This window comes from Trichosurus vulpecula, chromosome 1 (assembly GCF_011100635.1).
Source record: "Trichosurus vulpecula isolate mTriVul1 chromosome 1, mTriVul1.pri, whole genome shotgun sequence".
Taxonomy (NCBI): domain Eukaryota; kingdom Metazoa; phylum Chordata; class Mammalia; order Diprotodontia; family Phalangeridae; genus Trichosurus; species Trichosurus vulpecula.
Genome location: NC_050573.1, coordinates 84349087 through 84370797, shown reverse-complemented (window position 1 = coordinate 84370797; position 21711 = coordinate 84349087). Strand labels below are relative to the sequence as shown.

General features: G+C 43.4%; 1 protein-coding gene across 1 annotated transcript in view; it reads left to right on the top strand.

Annotated features, from left to right (window-relative positions):
- Positions 1-21711, top strand: part of LOC118857848 (gasdermin-D-like) — a 38639-nt gene that overhangs the window by 13395 nt on the left and 3533 nt on the right. Inside the window, exons 4-9 of the mRNA XM_036768345.1 lie at positions 3188-3356; positions 4301-4403; positions 6922-6969; positions 9827-9856; positions 10719-10894; positions 17103-17247. Of these exons, the coding sequence (XP_036624240.1) occupies positions 3188-3356; positions 4301-4403; positions 6922-6969; positions 9827-9856; positions 10719-10894; positions 17103-17247 (671 nt within the window). The remainder of the gene's footprint in view (positions 1-3187; positions 3357-4300; positions 4404-6921; positions 6970-9826; positions 9857-10718; positions 10895-17102; positions 17248-21711) is intronic.

Sequence of the window (21711 nt, the reverse complement as noted above, 5' to 3'; positions counted from 1 at the left end):
CTGCTTATAACCTATCATCTCCACATTGGATTACAAATATTTTAAGAAACTCTGAATTGCTTGTAACTTCTGTTTTCCGTGTTATTCTTTCAGTGTATTATAGAACCATGCAAGCCCTATCCCACCCAACCTCATTCAATAGAACCCTAGAATTTCAGACTCAGAAGAAGCCTGAGAGGACAATTAGTCCAACCTCCATGTGAAGAGAATCCCTTGCACACCTCCCTGAAAAGCGATCCTCCGGCCTCAACTTCATTACCTTAGATATTTTGCTAGGAATATATGCTTTTTTGTTTATTTTTAAAACAGATTTTTTTTAATGAAAAATTTATTTTCTCTTTCTCCCATCCCATCCCCCTACCATGACTGAAGAAGAAAAGCAAAGCCATTATATCACTTATGCAGTCAAGAAGAACAAATTCCCAAATTCATTATGTCCAAAAGCCACATCTTATTATGTACCTTGAACCCATTGTCCTTCCATCAGGAAATATACAGTATGCTTCATCATTAGGCCTCTGAAATTACTCATTGTGTTGACCATGGTCCTTGGGTCTCTCAAAATTGGCTTGTTTTTGCAGTATTTCTGTTATTGCATAAGTTGTTCTCCTTGTTCTTGCTTGGTATCAGTTCATACAAGTCTTCCTAGCTTTGATTCAAACTGTCTCTTTCATCATTTCTTGTGGCACAATAGTGTTCCTTAACATTCATATACCATCATTTGTTCAGCCGTTCTTGAAGTGATGGGCACCTACTTCCCCTTAGTTTCCAGTTCTTTGCCAGTGTAAAAAAAAAGCTGCTCTAAATGATTTTGTCTAAATAGTTTCTTTTCATCTTTTTAAAATATCTTTGGGGCATTATAGACCAAAAAGTGATGATGCTGGGTCAAAGAGTATGCACAGATAAATGATTTTTGGGGCATAGTTCCAAACTGCATCCAGAAGGGCCATACGAACCGACAGTTCCTCCAACTGGGGATTAATGTGCCCATTTTCCTGCAGTTCCTCCAATATTTTTCATTTCCCCCTTTTTGTAAAATTTGCCAATCTTAGGGGTATGAAGTGGGACCTCAGAATTACTTTAATTTGCATTTCTCCAGTTATTTCAGATTTGAAGCATTTTTTCATACTGCTATTGGACTTGGAAAATATTCTTCCCTTTATCAGATGGTGCCATTTTGACTAGGGACCCCCTCATCTTGGTCAAGGAGTCTGAAACCTTCTCTGGTGGGGGGATTTGGGACCATTGAGTGGGTAAATTCTGGAATGTCCAGAACTAGCAGAAGGCAGCAAAGATGAATACATGAGTCTTCAAAGTTTTTACACAAACAAAATTAACATATTCAAGAAAAGAAGGAAAGCAGTGGACTGGGGAAAAAATTTTGTATTAAATATATCTGCTAAAGGTCTTACACTCAAGAAATATCAACAGACCAAAGAATAAAAGACCATTCTCCTCAACAGAGAAGTAGTCAAAAATTTGAACAACTTGTTCTCAAAAAAGTTGCAAATTATTAACAAGCATGTGAAAAAATGCTCCAAATCTCTACTAAGGAGAAAAATTCAAATCAAAACCACACTGAGGCTTTACCTCACATCCAGCAAGGTAGCAAAAATGACAAAGGACAGGAATAATCCATGTTGGAAAGGTTGTGGGAAGACAGGCATACTAGTGCATTGTGGATCTGTGAATTAAGTACAACCTGATTACAAAGCAGTTTGGATTTATCTATCTATCTATCTATCTATTTATTTATTTATTTTAGCCATTTGGAATTATGCAAAGAAAATGACTCAAATGTCTATGTCTTTGACCCAGAGATTCGCCTGGTAGGAATATACTCCCACAGAGGTACTTTTTATAAAGAAAACCTCTGTACGTGCCAAAATATATATAACAACACTTACTGTGGTAGCAAAGAACTGGAAACAAAGGAGATACTTATTGATAAGGGAAATACCTACACAAACCATGGTACATGAATATTACCACTCTGTAAGGGGAAAAAAAAGGCCAACATGAGTTTAATAAAGCACAGAAAGACACAAAGTGGTGTAAAGCGAAGCAAGTAGAAACAGGAAAACAATAGAAACAATAACTTATTGTTCAGTCATGTCCAACTCCTCATGACCCCATTGGGAGTTTTCTTGGCAGAGATACTAGAGTGGTTTGCCATTTCCTTTTTCAGTTCACTTTGCAGATGAGGAAAATGAGGCAAACAGGTTCAATGACTTGCCCAGGGTCACGCAGCTAGTAAGTGTCTGAGACCAGATTGAACATCCCTTAGCTCTGAAAAGAAGAGCAGAGACTTCAACAGACCCAGATGGGAGAGGGGAGGAAGATACCCCAAGCCCCTGGAGCAGCAGGAGCAAAGGCAGGAGGCAGGAGAGGGTTCAGAGAGACATGGGGGTGGAGTTAGTTCAGATACAATACAGAGGACCCAAAACAGAACAGTGTGAGTTGATACTGGGCACAGGTTAGAGCCAGCTTTGTGGAGGTTGTGGGGTCTGAAGCAGGGGATCTAGGCAGGTGCGGTGCCTGATTTGGGAGTCCTCTCGATAGCATCCCTAGCCTGCACATAGAGGCCTCCAGCAAGAGGGAGCAAGCTGCTTCACCTGGCGGCCCATTTCTGTGGTGAAAAGCTCTAATTCTTAGGAAGTTCTGTCCTCTGAGTTGAAATAGATTCCCTGGGGATTTTCTTGAGCTGGTCCTATTTCTTCCCCCTGGGGCTAGAAGGGAATAAGTTTGTTCCTTCTGCCCCATGATAATCCTTCATATATTTTAAGACAGGGATCATGATGTCCTCTATAAAGTCTCTCTTCTCCAGGCTAAACAACCCCAGTTACTTCAGCTGTTTCTTTCCCACTCAATTGTTTTTTTCAATTGGTGACCCTTCTTTGAATGGCTCTGCCTTAATGATATCTCTCCTAAAATACGTTTGCCTTTATAGGAGACAGGAGTCATTTTGGCTCCTGTCACAGCTTTAGGCCTTCCAAACATGTGCACAAATCATCCTCTGAGTCCAAAGCACCACTTCATACCATATGAAATCCCCCAAGGCAGTAACATGGTGAACTCCAAATATGCTGTACCCCAGAGATGGCCTTGAGCAAGGTCATAACTGAGAGGGATGGGAGAGGGAATCCCAAATCCCTTACCTGTTGTATTCCCTCCTCTGCTTCTACAGGAAATGGAAGAACCCAGAGCTCTCCATCATTCAGGAGCTTCGGGAACGGGAAAAGAACCTGTATGTTGTGACAGAAGCTGTGAAGATCCAGAAAGATGCCGTTCTGAAGAGGTCCAAAAATAGGGAAGGCTTTGGAAAGATCGCCATTCCATTAGCCTCATGTGTCCAGGTTAAAACTCATGCTTTAGATAGGTGGGGGCAGGGAGGGGGAAGATCTAAAGGCCTCAGCATCCCTTGACCTAACCTTAGCCCCAGATCCCCAGAGATTCCCAGCAGGCAGCTGGAGATGTGGATGGGGCCTGAAGACTCTGAAAGTCTGTGTCCTTTGTCCTTTGGTGCATATCCGTTAAAAATAGCAAGTCCTACTGTGTGTAATTTATGATTTGTCAGTCATTTCTCAGCCACTCTCAGGGGTGTGGATAATCATCAAACAGCAGATAATCCAAGAGTACTTCCATTGGGCAAGTCAGGAAGCTGCTGCATTCCCTTCCTCAGGGCTCCAAGAAACTCCTTTAAATTTGATGAGACTTCCCAGCATTGTTTGATGAGAAGCCAGAACACACACACACTCTCTCTCTCTCTCTCTCTCTCTCTCTCTCTCTCTCTCTCTCTCTCACACACACACACACACACACACACACACACATATACACTCTAGAGGAGAGCCAGCCTGGGGTTGAAAAGCTCTGGGGAAATGGCTTAGGGGACAACTGCAAATACCTGATTGTTGTCCTCAGTCACATCTGCATATGACAAGGTCCAACCCATGCTGTAGCTCAAAGCCTCTGTGCCTCCCTACTATTTCTTCTCATTCCCTCTCACCCCACTGCAGAGAACTGGGGGCTGACTCCTACCTAGTCTCCGTCCTGACTTCTGCTCCTCCCTTTGCTCCACTCGCTAATCATGAGATTCCTGATGTAAGCCCAGCCGTCTCTGAGCACTGGATTTGGAGTTAAAGAACCTGAGTCCACATTCCAGCTGTGTGACATTGGGCAAGTCCCTTATCTCTCTGAGATGGGATTTCCTGAGAATGAGGGGGTTGGATGAGCTGACCTCTGAGGACCCTTCCAGTTCTAGATCTGTGATTCCTTTCCTCTTTCCTTCTCTCCTCAGGGTGAGGGTCACGGTCACTTCAATACAGTGAAGACAGTGACCGTCCCTGAGGGCAGTATACTTGCTTTCCAAGTTGCCAAGTTGATTATCCGGGATGATTGGAGTAAGTTGGATGAGAGGGATCAGGGTGGGGAGAACGGAGAGGCGGGGGAAGATTCCTCTTAAACCACCCTCCTCCAATCAAGGGCAGAGGGAGGTTGGGAAAGGGAGGGGACACTACTGTAGTACATGTCCTGGTGTTTGGGGAACTCAGCTGCCTAGCTGGCTAAGCAGATGACATCTGCAAAGACCACCCCATCCCTCTATGCCCCACATATACACTCTTAGGTGTGAGGGCTCACTTCCAGGCTGGAGCAGAGGGATGGGAAAAGGAGGCTCATCTTCTCCTCACGGAGTTTCCCAACTACCCAGGAGAGGGGGCAGGAGAGCCTTTGAGGGCACCAGAGAATAGGTATCCTTTTTCCTTTTCCTTCTTCCCCTTCTAGTCATTCTTCTTTTTCTGGATTACCATAAACTACAGAAAAGTAGAAACTACAATACTTATAGCTCAAGGGTCTCCCATCAACTGGTTTTATGACCAACTGAGGCTGGTCACCACATCTTAGCACATGGTCACCAAGACTTTTCCTGGCCAAAAATTCATCCTCCTGTGGCCAGCCATGGGTGACTGTTTCTGCCCTGAGCTAGGCTGACCCTTAGACAACAGACCTAGGCCTCTATCTGAAGCCTTTCTAGCTTACTCTAGGGCTTAGCACAGGGTCTGATACATAGTAGGCCCTTGATAAATGTTTATTGATAGATCTATCGATCAAGAGTCAAACCAGTATGACCAAACCTCTGTTCTACAGGCATCACAGATCCCCATTTCCCAATGAGGCATCCCTGAGGATAAATTCAGGAGACAACACAAGGGGAAGAAAATTCTACATACAACTGTGAAATCCAAATTATTTTCATTTTTATAAAAGACAGAAACATGTACAAAATCTTCACAGTAATATATTTCCTGCAGCCACTCCCCCAGTCTCTTTCCTGTTCTTATATTCATAGGCTTTTAATGATGTCAGTTTTCATGGACTCACATTCAACAATCAGTAGACATTTATGAAGCACCTACTATGAGCCAGGTATTGTGCTAAGGGCTGAGGATACAAAAAAAGGCAAAAGACAGTTCCTGCTGTCAAGGAGCTTACACTTCAATTGGGGATGAAACACGCAAACAGATATTTAAAAGCAAGCTACATAAAGATAAATGGGAAGTAATTAACAGAGCATTCTAATGTGTTAACTGTGTTCTAAGCCTTCCAAGTCTGGATGAGGCCAGACAGTCATTGAGATCTCTTCCAGTTCTCAAATTTTGTGTCTCAGATTTTGCTCTGCACTTGGAGTTTAAATCTAGCATCAGGCACAAGTTGTGACCTTATAAGTAAGCACTTCCACTTAGGCAGTTCACTTAACCTCTCTGAACCTCAGTTTCCTCAGCTTTAAAGTGGGGATAATAGCACCTACTTCATAGGATTCTTGTGAGGATTCAAGGAGATAATATTTGTAAAATGCTTAGCACAGTGCCAGGAACAAAGCAGGAGCTTAATAAATTCTTATTCCCTCCACCCCGCCCTTTGCTTCCTTCCCCTCTTTCCATATTTGTTTGTGTTCTTCATATCTGACATTTTTAAATTGCTCAGAAATATTCCATGACCTTGACCTGCTGCAATCTATTCCATCACTATACTGTCTCCCTTGAGGCAATGGGTAGAAATTAGGTGGGAGTAGATAATAACTTATCTTATAAGGGAAGGGGAATCTTCCTATCTCTCTCCCACTGACTCATTAAGTAGTGAGCTCCCCATCACTCAAGGTATTCAAGCAAGGCTAACTGACCACTAATCAGAGACACCATAGATTCCTGCTCAAGTACAATTTGGACTAGATATCCTTTGAAGTCCCTTTGAAGTGTGACATTTTTCTTTAATTCAGTTCTTGGACATGTACATTGTTTTCATTTTTTTTTTTTTATGAAACAGCTCTATTTTCGTACAGACTGGCCTTTTTTCCCATTTTAATTACAACCTTCCTCCATCTAAATCTTCCTTTGATGTGTCATCAGTGTGTTGTGGTGTCTCTGGGTTCTCAGTGGAGGCTCTGACAGATCATTCTGACCTAGAGAAGTTTTAAGTATGGGTCCCAGGTATGTCTGTCACTTAAGAACCAGCCTGATTAAATTGGGAGGCTCCTTGTCACCAGCACATTGGCCACCTAGGTTGTGTCCATGATGGTAGAGGGAGCCCACCCAATGAAATCATGGGTCCTTAAAGCACTAAGGCAATATCATCCTTTAGATAAAGCCTTTGGCCTCAGTTTCCTTATCAGTAAAATGAGGGGGTTGATCTAATTGATTCCTAAATATCTCTTCCAACACTAATGATCCTGGCAGTGAAATCCCCAGGTCTAAGGGTATGACTGGTTTTGCAGCTTTTATGGAATAGAGCCAGCTGGCTTTCCAAAAAGGCTACACTGAAATATAGCCCCACCCCCAATAACGGAACCCTGACCCTTTTCCCCCATAGGTGCAACTACACTATAAATTTTATCATTTTAATTGCTTTTTTTGCTTTCTCTAGAAGTTCTTCTCATTCCAAACAAGAACCAGAAAACCTTCCTACCCAAAAGTGAGTGACAAGCTTGGTTGTCTTTCTAGCCCCAGGGCCCAGTGAGTTCTTGACAGCCCATCCACAGGACTGGTGTCCATGCAGCTCCTTAAGAAGACCCTTAGTTTCCTACAATTGAGAAACTACCCTCTCTGGTTTTGATTCAGGCCAGGGTTCTGGTTAGGTTAGACAGGGAGAGAACTAAGTATCCTTTCCCTCTATGTAGGATGGAGAAGATAGAACATAGGAGATAATAAGAACTAGCAGGAAATATAGTGGCTAGAGAGCTGGCCTTCAAATCCAGAAGTCTAGCCTCTGACATGTACTGGGCATGTGGCCCTGGACAAAACACTTAATTTCACAGTGTCCCAGGCAAATCTTTGTGCCTGTGAGTTGCTAAGGATTGTAGATCTGCACTGGTAGAGGGAGTTTCTTCATTGGCCATTCTCATTATCAATGAAACCACTGGAACTGAAATATATTCAGGGTGTCCCAAAAGTCTTTTTGTTGTTCATTTGTTTCAGTCATGGCCAACTCTCAATGACCCTATTTGGGGTTTTCTTGGCAAAGTTACCAGAGTTTGCTATTTCCTTCTCCAGCTCATTTTTACAGAAGAGGTAACTGAGGCAAATAGGGTTAAGCAGCTGTCTTCAAAAGTATTAGTGCAATTTAAAGCTTAATAGCTTTTGAGACACCCACTATCTGTGTGTAGATGTGTGTTTATAAATATATGTATTCATATGCATATATACATGTGGGTAGATATATATGGGCTGCTAGGTGGTGGTGCAGTAGATAGAATGCTGGTTCTGGAGTCAGGAAGACCTGAGTTCAAATCTAGCCTCAGAAACTTACTAGCTGTGCGACCTTGGGCAAGTCCCTGCTTGCCTCAGTTTCTTCATCTATGTAATGAGCCCAAGAAGGAAATGGCAAACCTCACCAGTTTCTCTGTCAAGAAAACCCCAAGATGATACCTAAAAAATAAAATTAAGGGGTGAGATAGGAATACACTGGGAGAAGAAGAAAGGGAGAGGCAGAATGGGGTAAATTATCTCACTCAAAAGATGCAGGAAAAAGCTTTTACAGTAGAGGGGAAGAGGGGGAAGGTGAGAGGGATTGAGTAAAGCTTACTCTCATCGGATTTGGGTGAAGGAAGGAATAATACACACAATCAATTGGGTATGGAAATCTATCTTACCTTACAGGAAAGTGAGGGGAAGGGGAAAAGAGGGGGGGGTACTGATAGAAGGGAGGGTAGATGGGGGGAGGGGTAATCAGAAGCAACTACTTTTGAGGAAGGATGGGGTCAAAAGAGAATAGAATAAATGAGGGGCAGGATAGGATGGAGGGAAATATACTTAGTCTTTCACAACATGACTGTTATGGAAGGGTTTTACATGACTACACATGTATAATCTATATTGAACTACTTGCCTTCTCTTTTTTTTTTGAGGGGGGAAGGCAGGGCAATTGGGGTTAAGTGACTTGCTCAAGGTCACACAGCTAGTAAGTATGTCAAGTGTCTGAGGCCAGATTTGAACTCAGGTCCTCCTGACTCCAGGGCCCATGCTGTATTCACTGCCCCACCTAGCTGCCCCTGCTTGCCTTCTCAATGAGGGTGCCTGGGGAGGGAGGAAGGGAGAGAATTTGGAACTCAAAGTTTTAAAAACTAATGTTAAAAATTGTTTTTACATGCAACTGGGAAATAAGATATACAGGCAATGGGGTATAGAAAGCTATCTTGCCCTACAGGAAAATAGAAGGGGAAGGGGATAAGAGGAGGAGGGTGGGGGATGAGAGAAGGAAGGGCATATTGAGGGAAGGAATAATCAGATTGCATGGTCTTGGGCTGGGGGGTGGGGCGGAGAGAGACGGGGAGAAAATTTGGATCTCAAAATCTTATGGAAGTGAATGCTGAAAACTAAAAATAAATAAATTTAAAAAAAAGAAACCCCTAAGTGGGGTCATGAAGAGTCAGACACAACTGAAAACATGACTCAACAAAAAGATACACACACACACACACACACACACACACACACACACACATTATGTTAAGGTTTGCAAAATACTGTGTATACGTTATCTAATTGGAACCTCCCAACTCCCCTGTGCAATCAGAAGTCCAGGTGTTGTTAATGACCCTGCCTCCCAGCTGGGCTCCCTGTCTCCTGTCCAGCATTCCATTCCCTCTGCCCCACTGATGGTGATGGAAAGATGAAGGTCTTACAGGGATACTGAGTCCTGCTTGTTTGTGAGGTTGTTCTCTGGTACCTCTTCTCCATCTTCCTAAGCAAGATGTCAGCCATAATTTACATTTTATATTATTTTAGATTTGTTTAATAGAAAATTTCATAACACACTTGAATCCTCCTGGCTGTTAAGGGGTGAGATGGGCAGGTGTTAGTCAACATCCTCCTTTTACAGATGAAGAAGCTCCATTCTTGACTCATGGTCAGCAGAGACCTTGGTTCAAATCCTACCTCCCGCATACACTCAAGCTGGGTGTTGTGGCCACATTGCTGAGAGACCATCTCCTCATCTAGAAAATGGGGAGCATAGCACCTGTAGCCCAGACCTCTCAGGGCCCTTTGAGGATCAAGTGACATAATCTATGACAAGTGCTTTTCAAACTTTGAAGCCCTAGCTAGCTAGAAGTCAGCTGCTATGGTTAGGTCTGACAGTGGCTGAGTCAATCACCTGCTAGACTGGATGGTAAGAACTGGAGAGACGGGAAGACAAGGTGAGTCAGGGACTCATGTAGGATGGATTTATTCTTTGATTTGAAGTTGGGCGATTTTGTTCTTTGCTATGATTCCTAATGAATCCTGGGGATAGATGGCTTCTAAAGAGTAAAACAGGTATTTTTTCTTTTCAGAAACAGGATCTGCAAAGATCATCCAGTCAGGTTTGTGACTTTTTTTGTTCTATATTCCCACCTCCTCCACCTCTCCCAACTGAAACACAGAGATAAAAGCAGCCTGAACTATTCAGAGGCAGGATCCATGGACAGGCCTGGGTCCATAGGCCAGGAGGGTCCAAGAGGGAATGACTGGGCCAAGGCCATACTATTAGGGATCTCTCACAGCAGTAGCAGTTGAGGGGGGCGGTCCTGGCCCCTTTCTAGGAACTGTGCTTCTGTAAGGGGTTGGGGCAGAGCATCAGCAGGCTGAGGGTGACCCTGGCATGGGTAACTGGTCTCAGGTTCAAAGGGAACTTGCCTCGGTGGGGCCCCAGGCTCTGTGAAGTGCTGTGTTTCCCTCACCCTATGTGTCCTATGTGTCAAATGAGATAATATTTGTTAAGCACTTCCCAAGTGCTGTATAAATGCAGATGTTATGATTAATCAGTGAAATGTGGCTCCAGGTGTACTGAAATACCAAAGAAACTATTGATAAAAATGCTAAACAAAATGTACTTTCTCTGGGAAGTGCTGGGTGATTCTTCAACCCTGACTCCTTTTTCTATAGGAAGGAAGGAACAGAACATCACTTAAATTATCTGTGGTTGAGTTTGGGAATAGGACATGTGACTAGTTACCCTTCCTTATTGTGAGGGAGTGAGGTCCCAGACCCCTCCCTGGGTCCCCATAAACTGGGTAAAATTCTTGAGGGCAGCGAATATGGACGTGCACCTGGGTCGAAGAGGGTACAAAGTAGCACCCCACTCCAGCAGTCTGCTGGGCCTAAGCCTTCCCAGGCAGGGCCCAGGGATGAGGGGTCTGAGATCTGGGATTTGGTCCCAGCCTTAGCTGTCTTGTTTTTTTCTAGATTTCTGCAAAATAACAAGTGTCACCACAGTTATAGACTTTAAGAATCTGCAGGCTGAGGTGGAGAATGAACAACGCGAACTAACCGTGCTGAGCCGCAAGTTACAGCAGCTTCTGCGTCAGGCTCTCCTGGGGCTCCTCCAGAGTGAGCAGGACCTACTGGACTTAGAAGACACGGTGAGACAGTCTGGAAGTCAGGGCAACAGAGAATCACAGGATTGAGGGCTAGGGGGCTGGGGAAGGGGAGGACAGAAGGGAAGAGTAGGGTGGACCCAACACTGGATTTGAGTTAGAGTCCCTGGTTTCATATCAGACTGTACTTTTTAACCACTTGTGCCACCTGGGGGAGGTCAGCACAGCTCTCTGGGCCTCACTTTCCTCATCTGTAACACGGGGGGACTGGACCAGATGAATGCCTAGGATCCTTCCACTAGATCCTATGATCCTGCAACTTGAGGGACCCCCTGAGAAGTGAAGGAGTCAGAGGAGGGAGGATGGTCTAGGGGTTGTAGCTGAGAAGGATGGCTGAGGTGCAGGGACCAGGGAGCAGGGGCTTTAGTAGCTGGTGATTGCTGGGCAGTGAACTGAATCAGGATCCAATTAATGAAATATGTCAAGGCTTGTAATTATGTGGGGGGAAAAGAACTGAATACTATCTGAATAGAACAACTTGTGCCCACAGAAACTCCCTGGAACCTATTCACCAAGTAAGGCTTTTAAAAGACATACTAATAATTATTTTCATTCTTGATATTTTCATTTGATTATTAAAATGTACAGGGCAGCTAGGTGGTACAGTGGATAAAGTGCCTAGTCTAGAGTTAGGCCAAATTGGCCTCAACCCTTACCAGCTGGGTGACCTTGAGCAAGTCTCTTAACCCCATTTGCTTCAATTTCCCCATTTGTAAAATGACCTGGAGAAGAACATGGCAAACTGCTCCATTATCTTTGCCAAGAAAACCCAGAATGGGGTAACAGAGGCAGACATGACTGAACACTTAAAATGTACAGTTGACATACAAATAATAAAATAAGAATGTTTACATACATATAAAAATATTTTCAGGAATACAATTCTAACCATATGTGAAAAATACAAATTAAAAACAAAAAAGCCTCCTCTAAAACCTAGTAAATGTGGAAGTTGAAGAAGGGGAAGCGAGAACCGTGGAAAACAAACTTTTCCCATTTTATTCTTCCCAAACCTATAACACATCACATGAACCATGGTTTTCAGAACAGCTTGTAAAGTCCCAAAACTCAGAATTTTCTTCATTGGTTTGAAATCATTCCACTAAAGACTGTATTAGTGAACCACAAATCACCAAGTAAGTTTCTAAGGAGCCGCTCAGGGAGACAGTCTGCCTTAGCCTTATAGGACTTCTGTCTTCTGAGAGGTTTCCAGCTGTGCTCCTGTGATATCATCAGCTTCATCCCCTAAGAGTCCTCTTGGTCACAAGGCAAAGGTCATTATCACAGCTGATAGGACCCTGGATCTTGGACATAATAATAGCACCTACCTCCCAGGGATGCTTTGAGGCTCAAATATAATCATTTTATGAAGTTCTTTATAGACCTCAGAGCCAGTGATTGCTCCTATTGAAGGACCTTTTGGAAGGGGAACTCCCTCTTCCAGTGCAAACCAGGTCACCAACTTAGAGTCTTAGGACTCTGCATGGGATGCTGAGAGGGTAAGTGATTTCCCCAGGGTCACGCAGCCGGTATTATTAACCTTGACCTGGACCCAGGTCGTCCTGTTGAGGCTGGCTGTCCAGTTTCTACACCTCGCAGCTTCTCATTACTGTTGGTGGTGGTGGTATTAATTACTATTGCTTGGTAGTAGTGATAATAATAATGAAAGGGATGATAATACTTGAACTACCAACCCCACAGGACTATTGACAGTAAAGTAAACCTTGGGAAATATCACTCCTGTGCTCTCCTTTTTACAAAAGCCTTAGCTATAGATACCAGGGACAAGTCAGATTTCATTCTAATGTAATATCCCCTCTGGGTGATCTTACCAGACAGTAGCTGTCCCCCTCAGGTCTAGGGGTTACCCTGTGAGTCTGCGCTCCCTCAGTTATAGGCCATCCTCCTTCTCTTCCAGCCGCACCTCAAGAGTCAGCCAGTAGACTCAATTAGCTCAAAGCAAAGGAATTAAAACAACATAACAAAAGCAGTAGTTACGAAACATCCCCTCCCCCATAAACCCATGGCACACCTTCCCACAAATAGGCTTGGTGTCTGTGGGAGGAATAGGCAGGGATTTAAAGTACACACACGTAGGAGATCCTTCACCATTTGTAAGAATAACAGCTCTCATTTATAGAGCACTTTGAGATTTGCAGAGCAATTTACAAATAGTTTAATCTCTTTTGATAGTCACAACATCCATGAGAGGTAGGTCCTATGTTGATCTCCATTTTATAGGTGGGAGTACTTAGGCAGAGTTAGGTGATTAACCAAGGGTCACACAGCTGATCAGTATCTGAGGCTGGGTCTGAACTTAGCTCTTTCTGACTCATGCTTTCCCAGGAAATGACCTATATTCCCTTTCCTGGCTCTTTCTTCGGGGGAACCCAATGCTCCCTATCTTTGGGCCTTTGGATATCTGAATTAACTGTGTCTGAGCCTTTTAATGCTATCCTTTGTCTTAAGCTTACTTACATCTTATTCAATTAAGCAAACATTTATTGAGCAACCACTGTATGCAGAGTACTGTATTCAGTGGTAGAAGAGATATAAGAATTAAATAAGAATTAACTAATGACTAATAATGAAATAAGAAAGCTCCCCATGAAGCTTACCATCTAATGACACACAAATACTGCAACTGATAAAACTTGAATAGTTTAAGAAAAAGGATCCATGAGAAGAGCCATACATGGATTCTCTCTATTGACGTAGAGTACCGAACCTTCACCCCCTAGGAGACAGTTTCATGAGTTGTTGGGGCCCCCAAAATTCTTCAACTGTTGCCAAATGGATTATGATGTTCTCTGAACTTAGCTAGGCTTGTCCTTGGGCAAAAGGCACCAGCTGGTCACCAGGCCTGTACTCCAAACTTATCCAACCTGTTAGGGAAAACTAGACCTCATTCTCTGCTGGCTAAGCCTCAGAAGCCCTCCTCTACAACCCGGCTAGGTGGCACAGTAGAGAGAGAGATGGACTGGGGCTCAGGAAGATCTCAGTTTAGATCTTGCCTCACTCACCCCTATGTGACCTTGGGTAAGTCATTTATCCTTTCTCAGTCTTGGTTTCCTCAGCTGTAAAGTGGAGACAATAACAATAGCACTGAAGAAATGAAATAATATTTGTAAAACACTTTACAAACCTGTAAGTGTCAATCATCATCATCACCATCATCATTATTATAATGAGACCTCCGAGGATATCAATGGCCATGACCAAAAAAGCATGACCAAAAGGAGTGTGAAGGGAATTACGATTTTCATAATAATGGATAAGATATATGCAATAAATACTAATAATATCCACAGATCCAAAATGCAAATTTGATTTCTTGTTTCTGCTACTTTCCTCATGTAGTTATAATTCCTTCATTAACAACACAACAGAGATTTGTGATGAGAGTAGATATGGACTTCTTTTTTCCTCACCTCTGGAAACTTCCTTGGTTTTCCTGTCCCTTCTTCTGGGAGATGATGGAGAACCCATAGCTTTGTTTACTTGTCCTTTGTTTTTAAAGTGGATGGAGAGGGGGCAGCTAGGTGGCACTGTAAGTAGAGCACCGGTCCTGAAGTCAGGAGGACCTGAGTTCAAATCCATCCTCAGACACTTGACACATGTACTAACTATGTGACCTTGGGTGAGTCACTTAGCCCCAATTGCCCTGCCCCCCCCCCAAAAAAAAGTAAAGTGGATGGAGGCAAATCCCTTATTTAGGGTTTCCTGTGGACTAAGGAGGAGGGATGGAGATAGAAACAATATCCCCAGACCTCCCAAACCCTCTTTTAGTCCAGCTGTTTTATCATTCTTGGGGAGCCATCCAAATCATTTGGCTTCTCATTCAGTAACTGGAACCTCTGTACTTTCAAAGCCAGCTCTATAATAACTAGACTTGTTAGTGCTTGGCCTATTAATTTCCATTGTGTTCAGTGACACAAAAAGTGATATGTCAAAATGACTCCATTTGCTCTTGGCCAAAGACTGACATCTTCCAAATAGATGTTCAATTGCTTAGGAGTATCCAAAAGGTACTGTTTGACTCCTTTTTTTCTGCTGAAATGCCTTCCTTTTCTATTGAATTATCTTGGTTTCCACTTTAAATTTCCCTTCACAGTTCACTCTTCCATGTACAGGGTCTGGAAACCTATTATTTCACTTGATAGGATGGTACAGCGGAGAATACTGGACACAGAATCCAAGGACCTCAGATTAAGCCCTAGCTCTTCCACTAGGTCATTGTGCGCCATCTTTTCTTCTCTGGGCCTCAGTTTCCTCCTTTGTAAAATGAAGTAGTTGGACTAGATGATCTCTTTGTTCCTTACCAATTTCAGTGATTTATATTTCATTTCTGTCATGAGACTTTCTTACAACCTGAAGGATCCAATACTTATTGAGGTATTTTGTCACTCTCTTGACTTATAGCACTCACCCAGGAAGTATATGCATGGTAACTCCCCAAAATTCTGAACCTGACATAAACTATTGAAATCAGACAATTCACATTTTTACAGAATAAAACTTTATTAAAAAGAGATAAAGAAAACAAATCCTTGTGTTAACACCCTTTGTGAATTACTTCCTCAGCTCGTACTCCTATTTGAGAGTTGCTTAGGTCTCCATAGGGTGGTTGCTACCTCAGGTTCTAGAGTAAACCTTGTGGGAATAAACTACTAACTGTAACTCACAAGTCCCCACTAGTGTGCTTCCTACTAATAATCAGCCAGTATAGCAGAGGTATTTACTCAGATACTCAATGTAACCTGCAAGGCATAACAACAGTAGGTACAAAACAGTCCCCAACTAAACCTGGGGTACAATCTCCCACAAATACAAAAGTGTCTGTGACAAGAGTGGGCTCAAACTTAGAGCATCATGGCAGTAAAGCACATGTAGAATACACCAAACTCCAGGGACTGTGAGGGCCTTGTAAAACTTTTTTCACTCCATAGCATCTTCACATAGACCCCTTGGGCATAGAATCTCTATTGGGGCGGGGGGTTGCTAAGCTGAGTTCTTAGGGTCTGCTGTTCTCTATAATCTGACTGTCTTCTCTACTGCCAAGGGCCATGCACCTTGAAGATACTTCCTCCCTTGGGTGACTGTCTCTCTATATCCACGTTGGTCTGAAGTGTTCTAGTAGTTCCTATTCAGTGCTATATAACTTCGAGGGGAGGAGAAGAAATACCTTGTTCACACCTGCAGGGGGCTCCTCCTATTTGGAAAAGTCTCCAACTCAAACTGCTAAAATCATCCAAAACATAGCTGCTTAAAAAACCTCAAAGACATAACTTTGTTCCCCTCTTGACTCAGAGATCTGTTTGCTCTTTAAAGGGACCAGAGTATAAAGAGACATCTTCTATAGTTAATTTAACATCTTATTGATGTGAATGATTGTTCTGGGCCTTCTGTGACCAAATCAACTGAATTGGGGCAAGAGGTGTCATGAAATCACATTCTTCTCCGTGCCCCACCCCCAATTTCAGAGATGTGTATACTTTCCCAGAGCCAAAGTTTGGAATAGTTAGCCTCCTCTGAGGTCCAACAAATCCTATCTTGGTCCTGCTACTTGAGAGGTGATTCTCTCTCACTCTCTCTGACTCTCTCACCTTGTGGTATAAGAAAATTGACCAGGAATCCTTTGTTCAATTACCTTTATGTTCCCTGGACCCCCATTTTCATAGTTTTTCAGGCCAAGCCAATTCAAGTCTCTCAAGTTTTTCAGTCTTTGGATGCCTTCCTCTCTACTATAAAAAGAAGGAAAAAAAATCCCCACGGTTTCCTCCCCCTGGTTTCTACCACTGTCTCCCTTCTTTAGGCCCTTCCCCTTCTTTGCTCTCTTCAGTCTCCTACCAACCAGCTTTGCCTGTCACCATACATATTTCTTGGGGACGATCTCTTTAATGTCCCCAGGGACTCCAACAGGGAAAGGGAAGAGGAAGGGAAAATATCCCCTCTGGATGTATATGAATCAAATCTCCTCCCACTTTTCACTTGCTGAGTGGGGAGGTAGAACCAAACCCCTCCAGAGTTTGCCCCAGAAATCAGGATCTCTTCCATATGTACTGATCCCAGGTTTCCCCAGGGAACAGTGTCACTGGGGGCAGGGCAAGCCTGGCTACTAGCACAAGGGGCTGGTTTGGGCAGGAGGATGTCTCTTTCACCATTCAGCTTCCTTCTCATCTCTCCTCTACAGCTAGAACAGAGTTTGTACACTGGGGAACCCCCGAAGATGATGGAGGGCAAGACAGACCACATTCTAAGTAACCTGCAAGACGAAAGTGGACAACTTGTGGAGGAACTAGCAGGGGCATTCCTCTATCTCCTTGGAGCTCTGAACGGTAAGAAAGATGGTAGGACCAGAGGTGGGGCAGGAGGAGTACACTCTAGGACACTAACACCCACAAAACAACACTCTTTCACCTCTTAGGTAAGAGGTGCTTGGGGTTTTAGTTTAAGTTTCTATTTTAAAAGCAAACATAAAAAAACTTAAATCTTCTCTGCATTTTTATCCTCATGTTATCCCTGTAAGGTGGAAAGGGGACCTTCCTTTTTTGTTGGTAGAGAAACAAAGGCCCACAAGGGGAAGTGACTTGCCCAAAGCCAAACACCTACAGGCTGCATTGGCAGAGCCCATTCCTGTGACTCCCAGCCAGTCATCTCTCCTTCACGTGGCGCTGACTCCCCTAGGAAAGCCCATCATCAGTGAGAAGAAAGTTGCTCTCTCCTCTTAAACCCTTCCTTCCTGTACTCCCCAGGGACAGGAAACATTAGGACCCTGTTCTGATTTGGGGATGGGCCACAGTATTCTCCAATAGTTCTCAGCCCTTCCTCATTGACCCTACATGGTTCCTCATCAATTCCCATGGCTTTAATTAACACCTCTATGAAGATAACTGTCAGATATGTATATCTAGTCCTAGTCTCTCCCCTGAGCTCCCATCCCCCATCCCCAAATTCCTATTGGACATCTTGAACTGGACATCCCATAGAGATCTCAAACTCAATACATCAAAATCTGGGCTCCTCTTTCACCCTAAAACCCACCCCCCTCTTCCTAATTTCCCTATTCATGTCAAGGACACGACTACCTTACTACCTTTCCACTTATCTAGCTTTGTAACCTTGGTGTCACCCTTGAGTCTTCCCTTTCTTTCTTCCCTCATATTAAATCACTGAGTAAGTCTAGTAGATTCTACCTCCCCACCATATTGCATCTGTCTCCTTCGTACAGCATCTCCCATCCACTCCTTTTTCACCACTGAGTCATTATCTTAGTTCAAGTCTTCATCACTTCTCACCTGAACCACCTGAATAGCACTCTAATTTCTGTCCCTGCCTCTGATGTCTCACCATTCCATTCCTTCCTACACACAGCTTCCAAAGTGTTCTTTCTATAGCATAGGGCTTACCATGCTTTTCCCTATTCAATATATTGCACTGGCTTCCTATAATTTCTGCGATCAAATATAATGTCCTGTGTTTGACATTCAAAGCTCTTCACCTCCTGGCTGCACTTTACCTTTCAAGCCTTATTACACATTACTCTCCTTTACACACTCTACTGTTCTTCATATGTATCATTCCATCTCTCATCTCTCTCTTTTCATGTTGGTTCTTCCCCATGCTTGGAAGTCACCCCCTCCACACTTTCACTTCTTAGAATACTTAGTGTCCTCCAAGACCAAGTTCAAGGACCTCCTCTATGAAGCCATTTTTGATCCTCACAGTTGGTAGAGGCTTCACCAAATCATAATCACCTATCCCCACTGCAGTCCTTTCTGTTCCTTATAGCTTGTACATACGTATAGATGTATGTATTGTCTTCCCACCCTCCACCAACCCCATCAGGGTGCGAATTCCTTTAGGGCAGGTATTGTTTTGTTTTTGTCTTCATATCCCTAGCACCTGGTAGAGTTCCTGGCACAGTCATTGATCAGTGCATACTTATTGATTGATACCCTGGGCTCTCCCCTAGCACTGTCTCTTCAATGCCTGGTTTGAGTCATTCTGGGAGATTTCATGCAGCCATCACACAACTAGGATGAGGAGGCCCATTACAAATTTGTACTTTTTAATCTCAAATGGGAGGCAGCTAGGTGGCTAAGTGGATAGAGGGCTGGTCCTGGAGTCAAGAAGAGCTGAGTTCAAATCCAGCCTCAGACCCTCACTAGCTGTGTGATCATGGGCAAGTCACTTTGTCTTTGTTTGCCTTAATCCACTGGAGAATAAAATGGCAAACCATTCCAGTATCTTTGCCAAGAAACCCCCACACGATATCATGAAAAGTTGGACATGACTAAATGACTAAATAACAATAATCTCAAGTGGGCCCTCACTGCTGCAAGGCAATCCCTTTTCTCTTCCATAGCTTGTTCTTTCATTTACCACAATAGCTATTCCAAACCATCTCTTCTCTCTTCCAGCCTTCCACACTATTCCCTACCCCCTTTCTCTCCACAAAGGACCTTTCCTTATGTTTCCTTATGCTTTACTATGAAATTAGGGGCAATTTTCCAATTTTCTTTTCTCCTCTATTCTACATCTCAAGACCACTTGACATCATTCACCATTTTTTTCCTGCTGTTCTCCATTCTCTGATGAAGATCAAGCCCTTCTCAGCTGGGCCAATCCCTATACTTGTAGATGATATTTCTTACTTTCTCCTCTGGCAGAATGCACCCGTAATCATACCGTCTCTCCTTCTAATTTTCAATGTCTCTTTATCTAGATGCCTTCCCTCCTGCCTAAAAGCACACTCAGATCTTTCCCATTTCTTGAAATCCCTACCATCCCCATTCAGCTATAAGCCTGTATCTCTCTTCCATCATAGCCAAACAGCTTGAAAAACCTGTCTCCATACATAGCCTTCACTTTCTCATTCCCTTTGCACTCTGGCTTCCATCCTCAACACTCACCTGAAACGGTTTTGTTCAAAGTTACCAGTGATTTCTTAATTGCCTAAATGAATGACGTTTTCTCTGATCCCATCCTTCTAGACCTCTACACCATTTGACAATATTGACCACCATCTCCTCCTACATACACTATCCTCTCTGAGTTTCCATGAAAGTTCTATGTCTTGTTTTTCCCTGCCTATCTAGCCACTCTTTAGTCTCTTTTACTAGACCTTCACCATGTCCCAAACCTTAACCACGGAGGTTCTCCATAGCTCTGTCTTTCTCCCTCTTCTCTCTCTATATGTACACTCTCACTCAGTGATCTCATCACATCCTATGGGTTCATCTCTATGCCAATGACTCCCATATCCCTATAGCCGACCCTAGTCTGGAATTTCCCATTGGAGAGTCAAATGGTAAAAAAGTGATTACTCTGTGCCAGGCTCCTGCTAAATCCTGAAGATACAAAAAGAGGCAGAAGACAGTCTGTGCCCTCCAGGAGCTCAGAGTGTAATCAGGGAGACAACAAGCGAATTAGTGTGTACAAACGAGTTATGATTAAAAAGAGAAAGGGTTGGAATTAAGAGGGTTTTGAAAAAGTATCCTGTAGAAGGTGGGGATTTTAGTTTGAAATTCAAGGGAGCCAGGGAAGGCAGTATGTAGAAAGGAGGGCATTCCAAGTATGAAGGAAAGCCAGAGAAAATACCCAGAACAAAGAGATGGAATGTCTTGTTTGTGAAGCAGGGAGACCAGTGTCACTGGATCAAGGAGTGCTAAGAATCAAGGGATAAGAAGACTGGAAAGGCGGAAGAGAAGACTGGTTATGAAGGGCTTTGGATGCCAAGAAGAGGATTTCATATTTGATCCTGGTGATGACAGGGAGCCAAGGGAGTTTATTGAGCAGGGAGGTGACAGCTGAATGGAGGTCACTGCTGAATGCTGGCTGGATGGGAGCGGGGAGAGACTTGAGGCAGGCAGACCCACCAGCAGCTATTGCAGGAGTCCAAGAGTGAGGGGATGAGGGTCTGTATAAGAGTGCTGGCAGTGTCAGAGGAGAAAACAGCAGATATTTGACAGGCATTGTAAAGGGGAGATTATATGGACATCAGAAATTCATCATAACCCTAACATAGAATTCAAAGTCTTTCTCTCCAAACTCTTCCTAACTTGTTATTTTTTTCAGGGATACCACAATTCTCTAGAATCCAGATTCAAATCCTGAAAACCATCCTCTTCTCTTCCCTCACCCTCTTCTACCTTATCTAAGCAGTTCTCATGTATTGTTAACTCTCCTTCCCTACTTTCTATCTCACTCTCTTTACTTCCACAGCCACCACCCTTATTTATGCCCTCATCACTATTACAGTATTCTCTTAATTGATTTTCCTACATCAGGTCTCTCCCTAATACATCCTCCCCATGAATGGCAAAAGAATTTTCCTAAAAAGAAGGTCTGACTATGTCATTCCTCTGCAAAAGAAATTCCAGCAGCTCCACTCTCATCATTATCATCATTTAGCATTTATATAGCACCTACTGTGTGCCAGGCACTTTACAAATATCATCTCATTTGATCCTCACAACAACCCTGAGAGGGAGGTGCTATTGCTATCCCCATTTTACAACCAAGGAAACTGAGGCAAAAAAGTCAAATGACCTGCCCAAGGTTAGTAAGTGCCTGAGACCGGATTTGAACTCAGCTCTTCCTAACACCAGGCCTAGTGTTCTAGGCACTGCACCCTCTAGTTGCCTTTAAACTCCTTTAAGCATTATATAGCCCTTTGACACCTGCCTTCGGTTGACCTTTCTAGGCTCATTATACATTATTGCTCTCATTCTCACACTCTGCATTCTTGCTCTTCATATACAGTATTTTTTCTCCTGTTCTGTGCCTTTGAAAAGCCT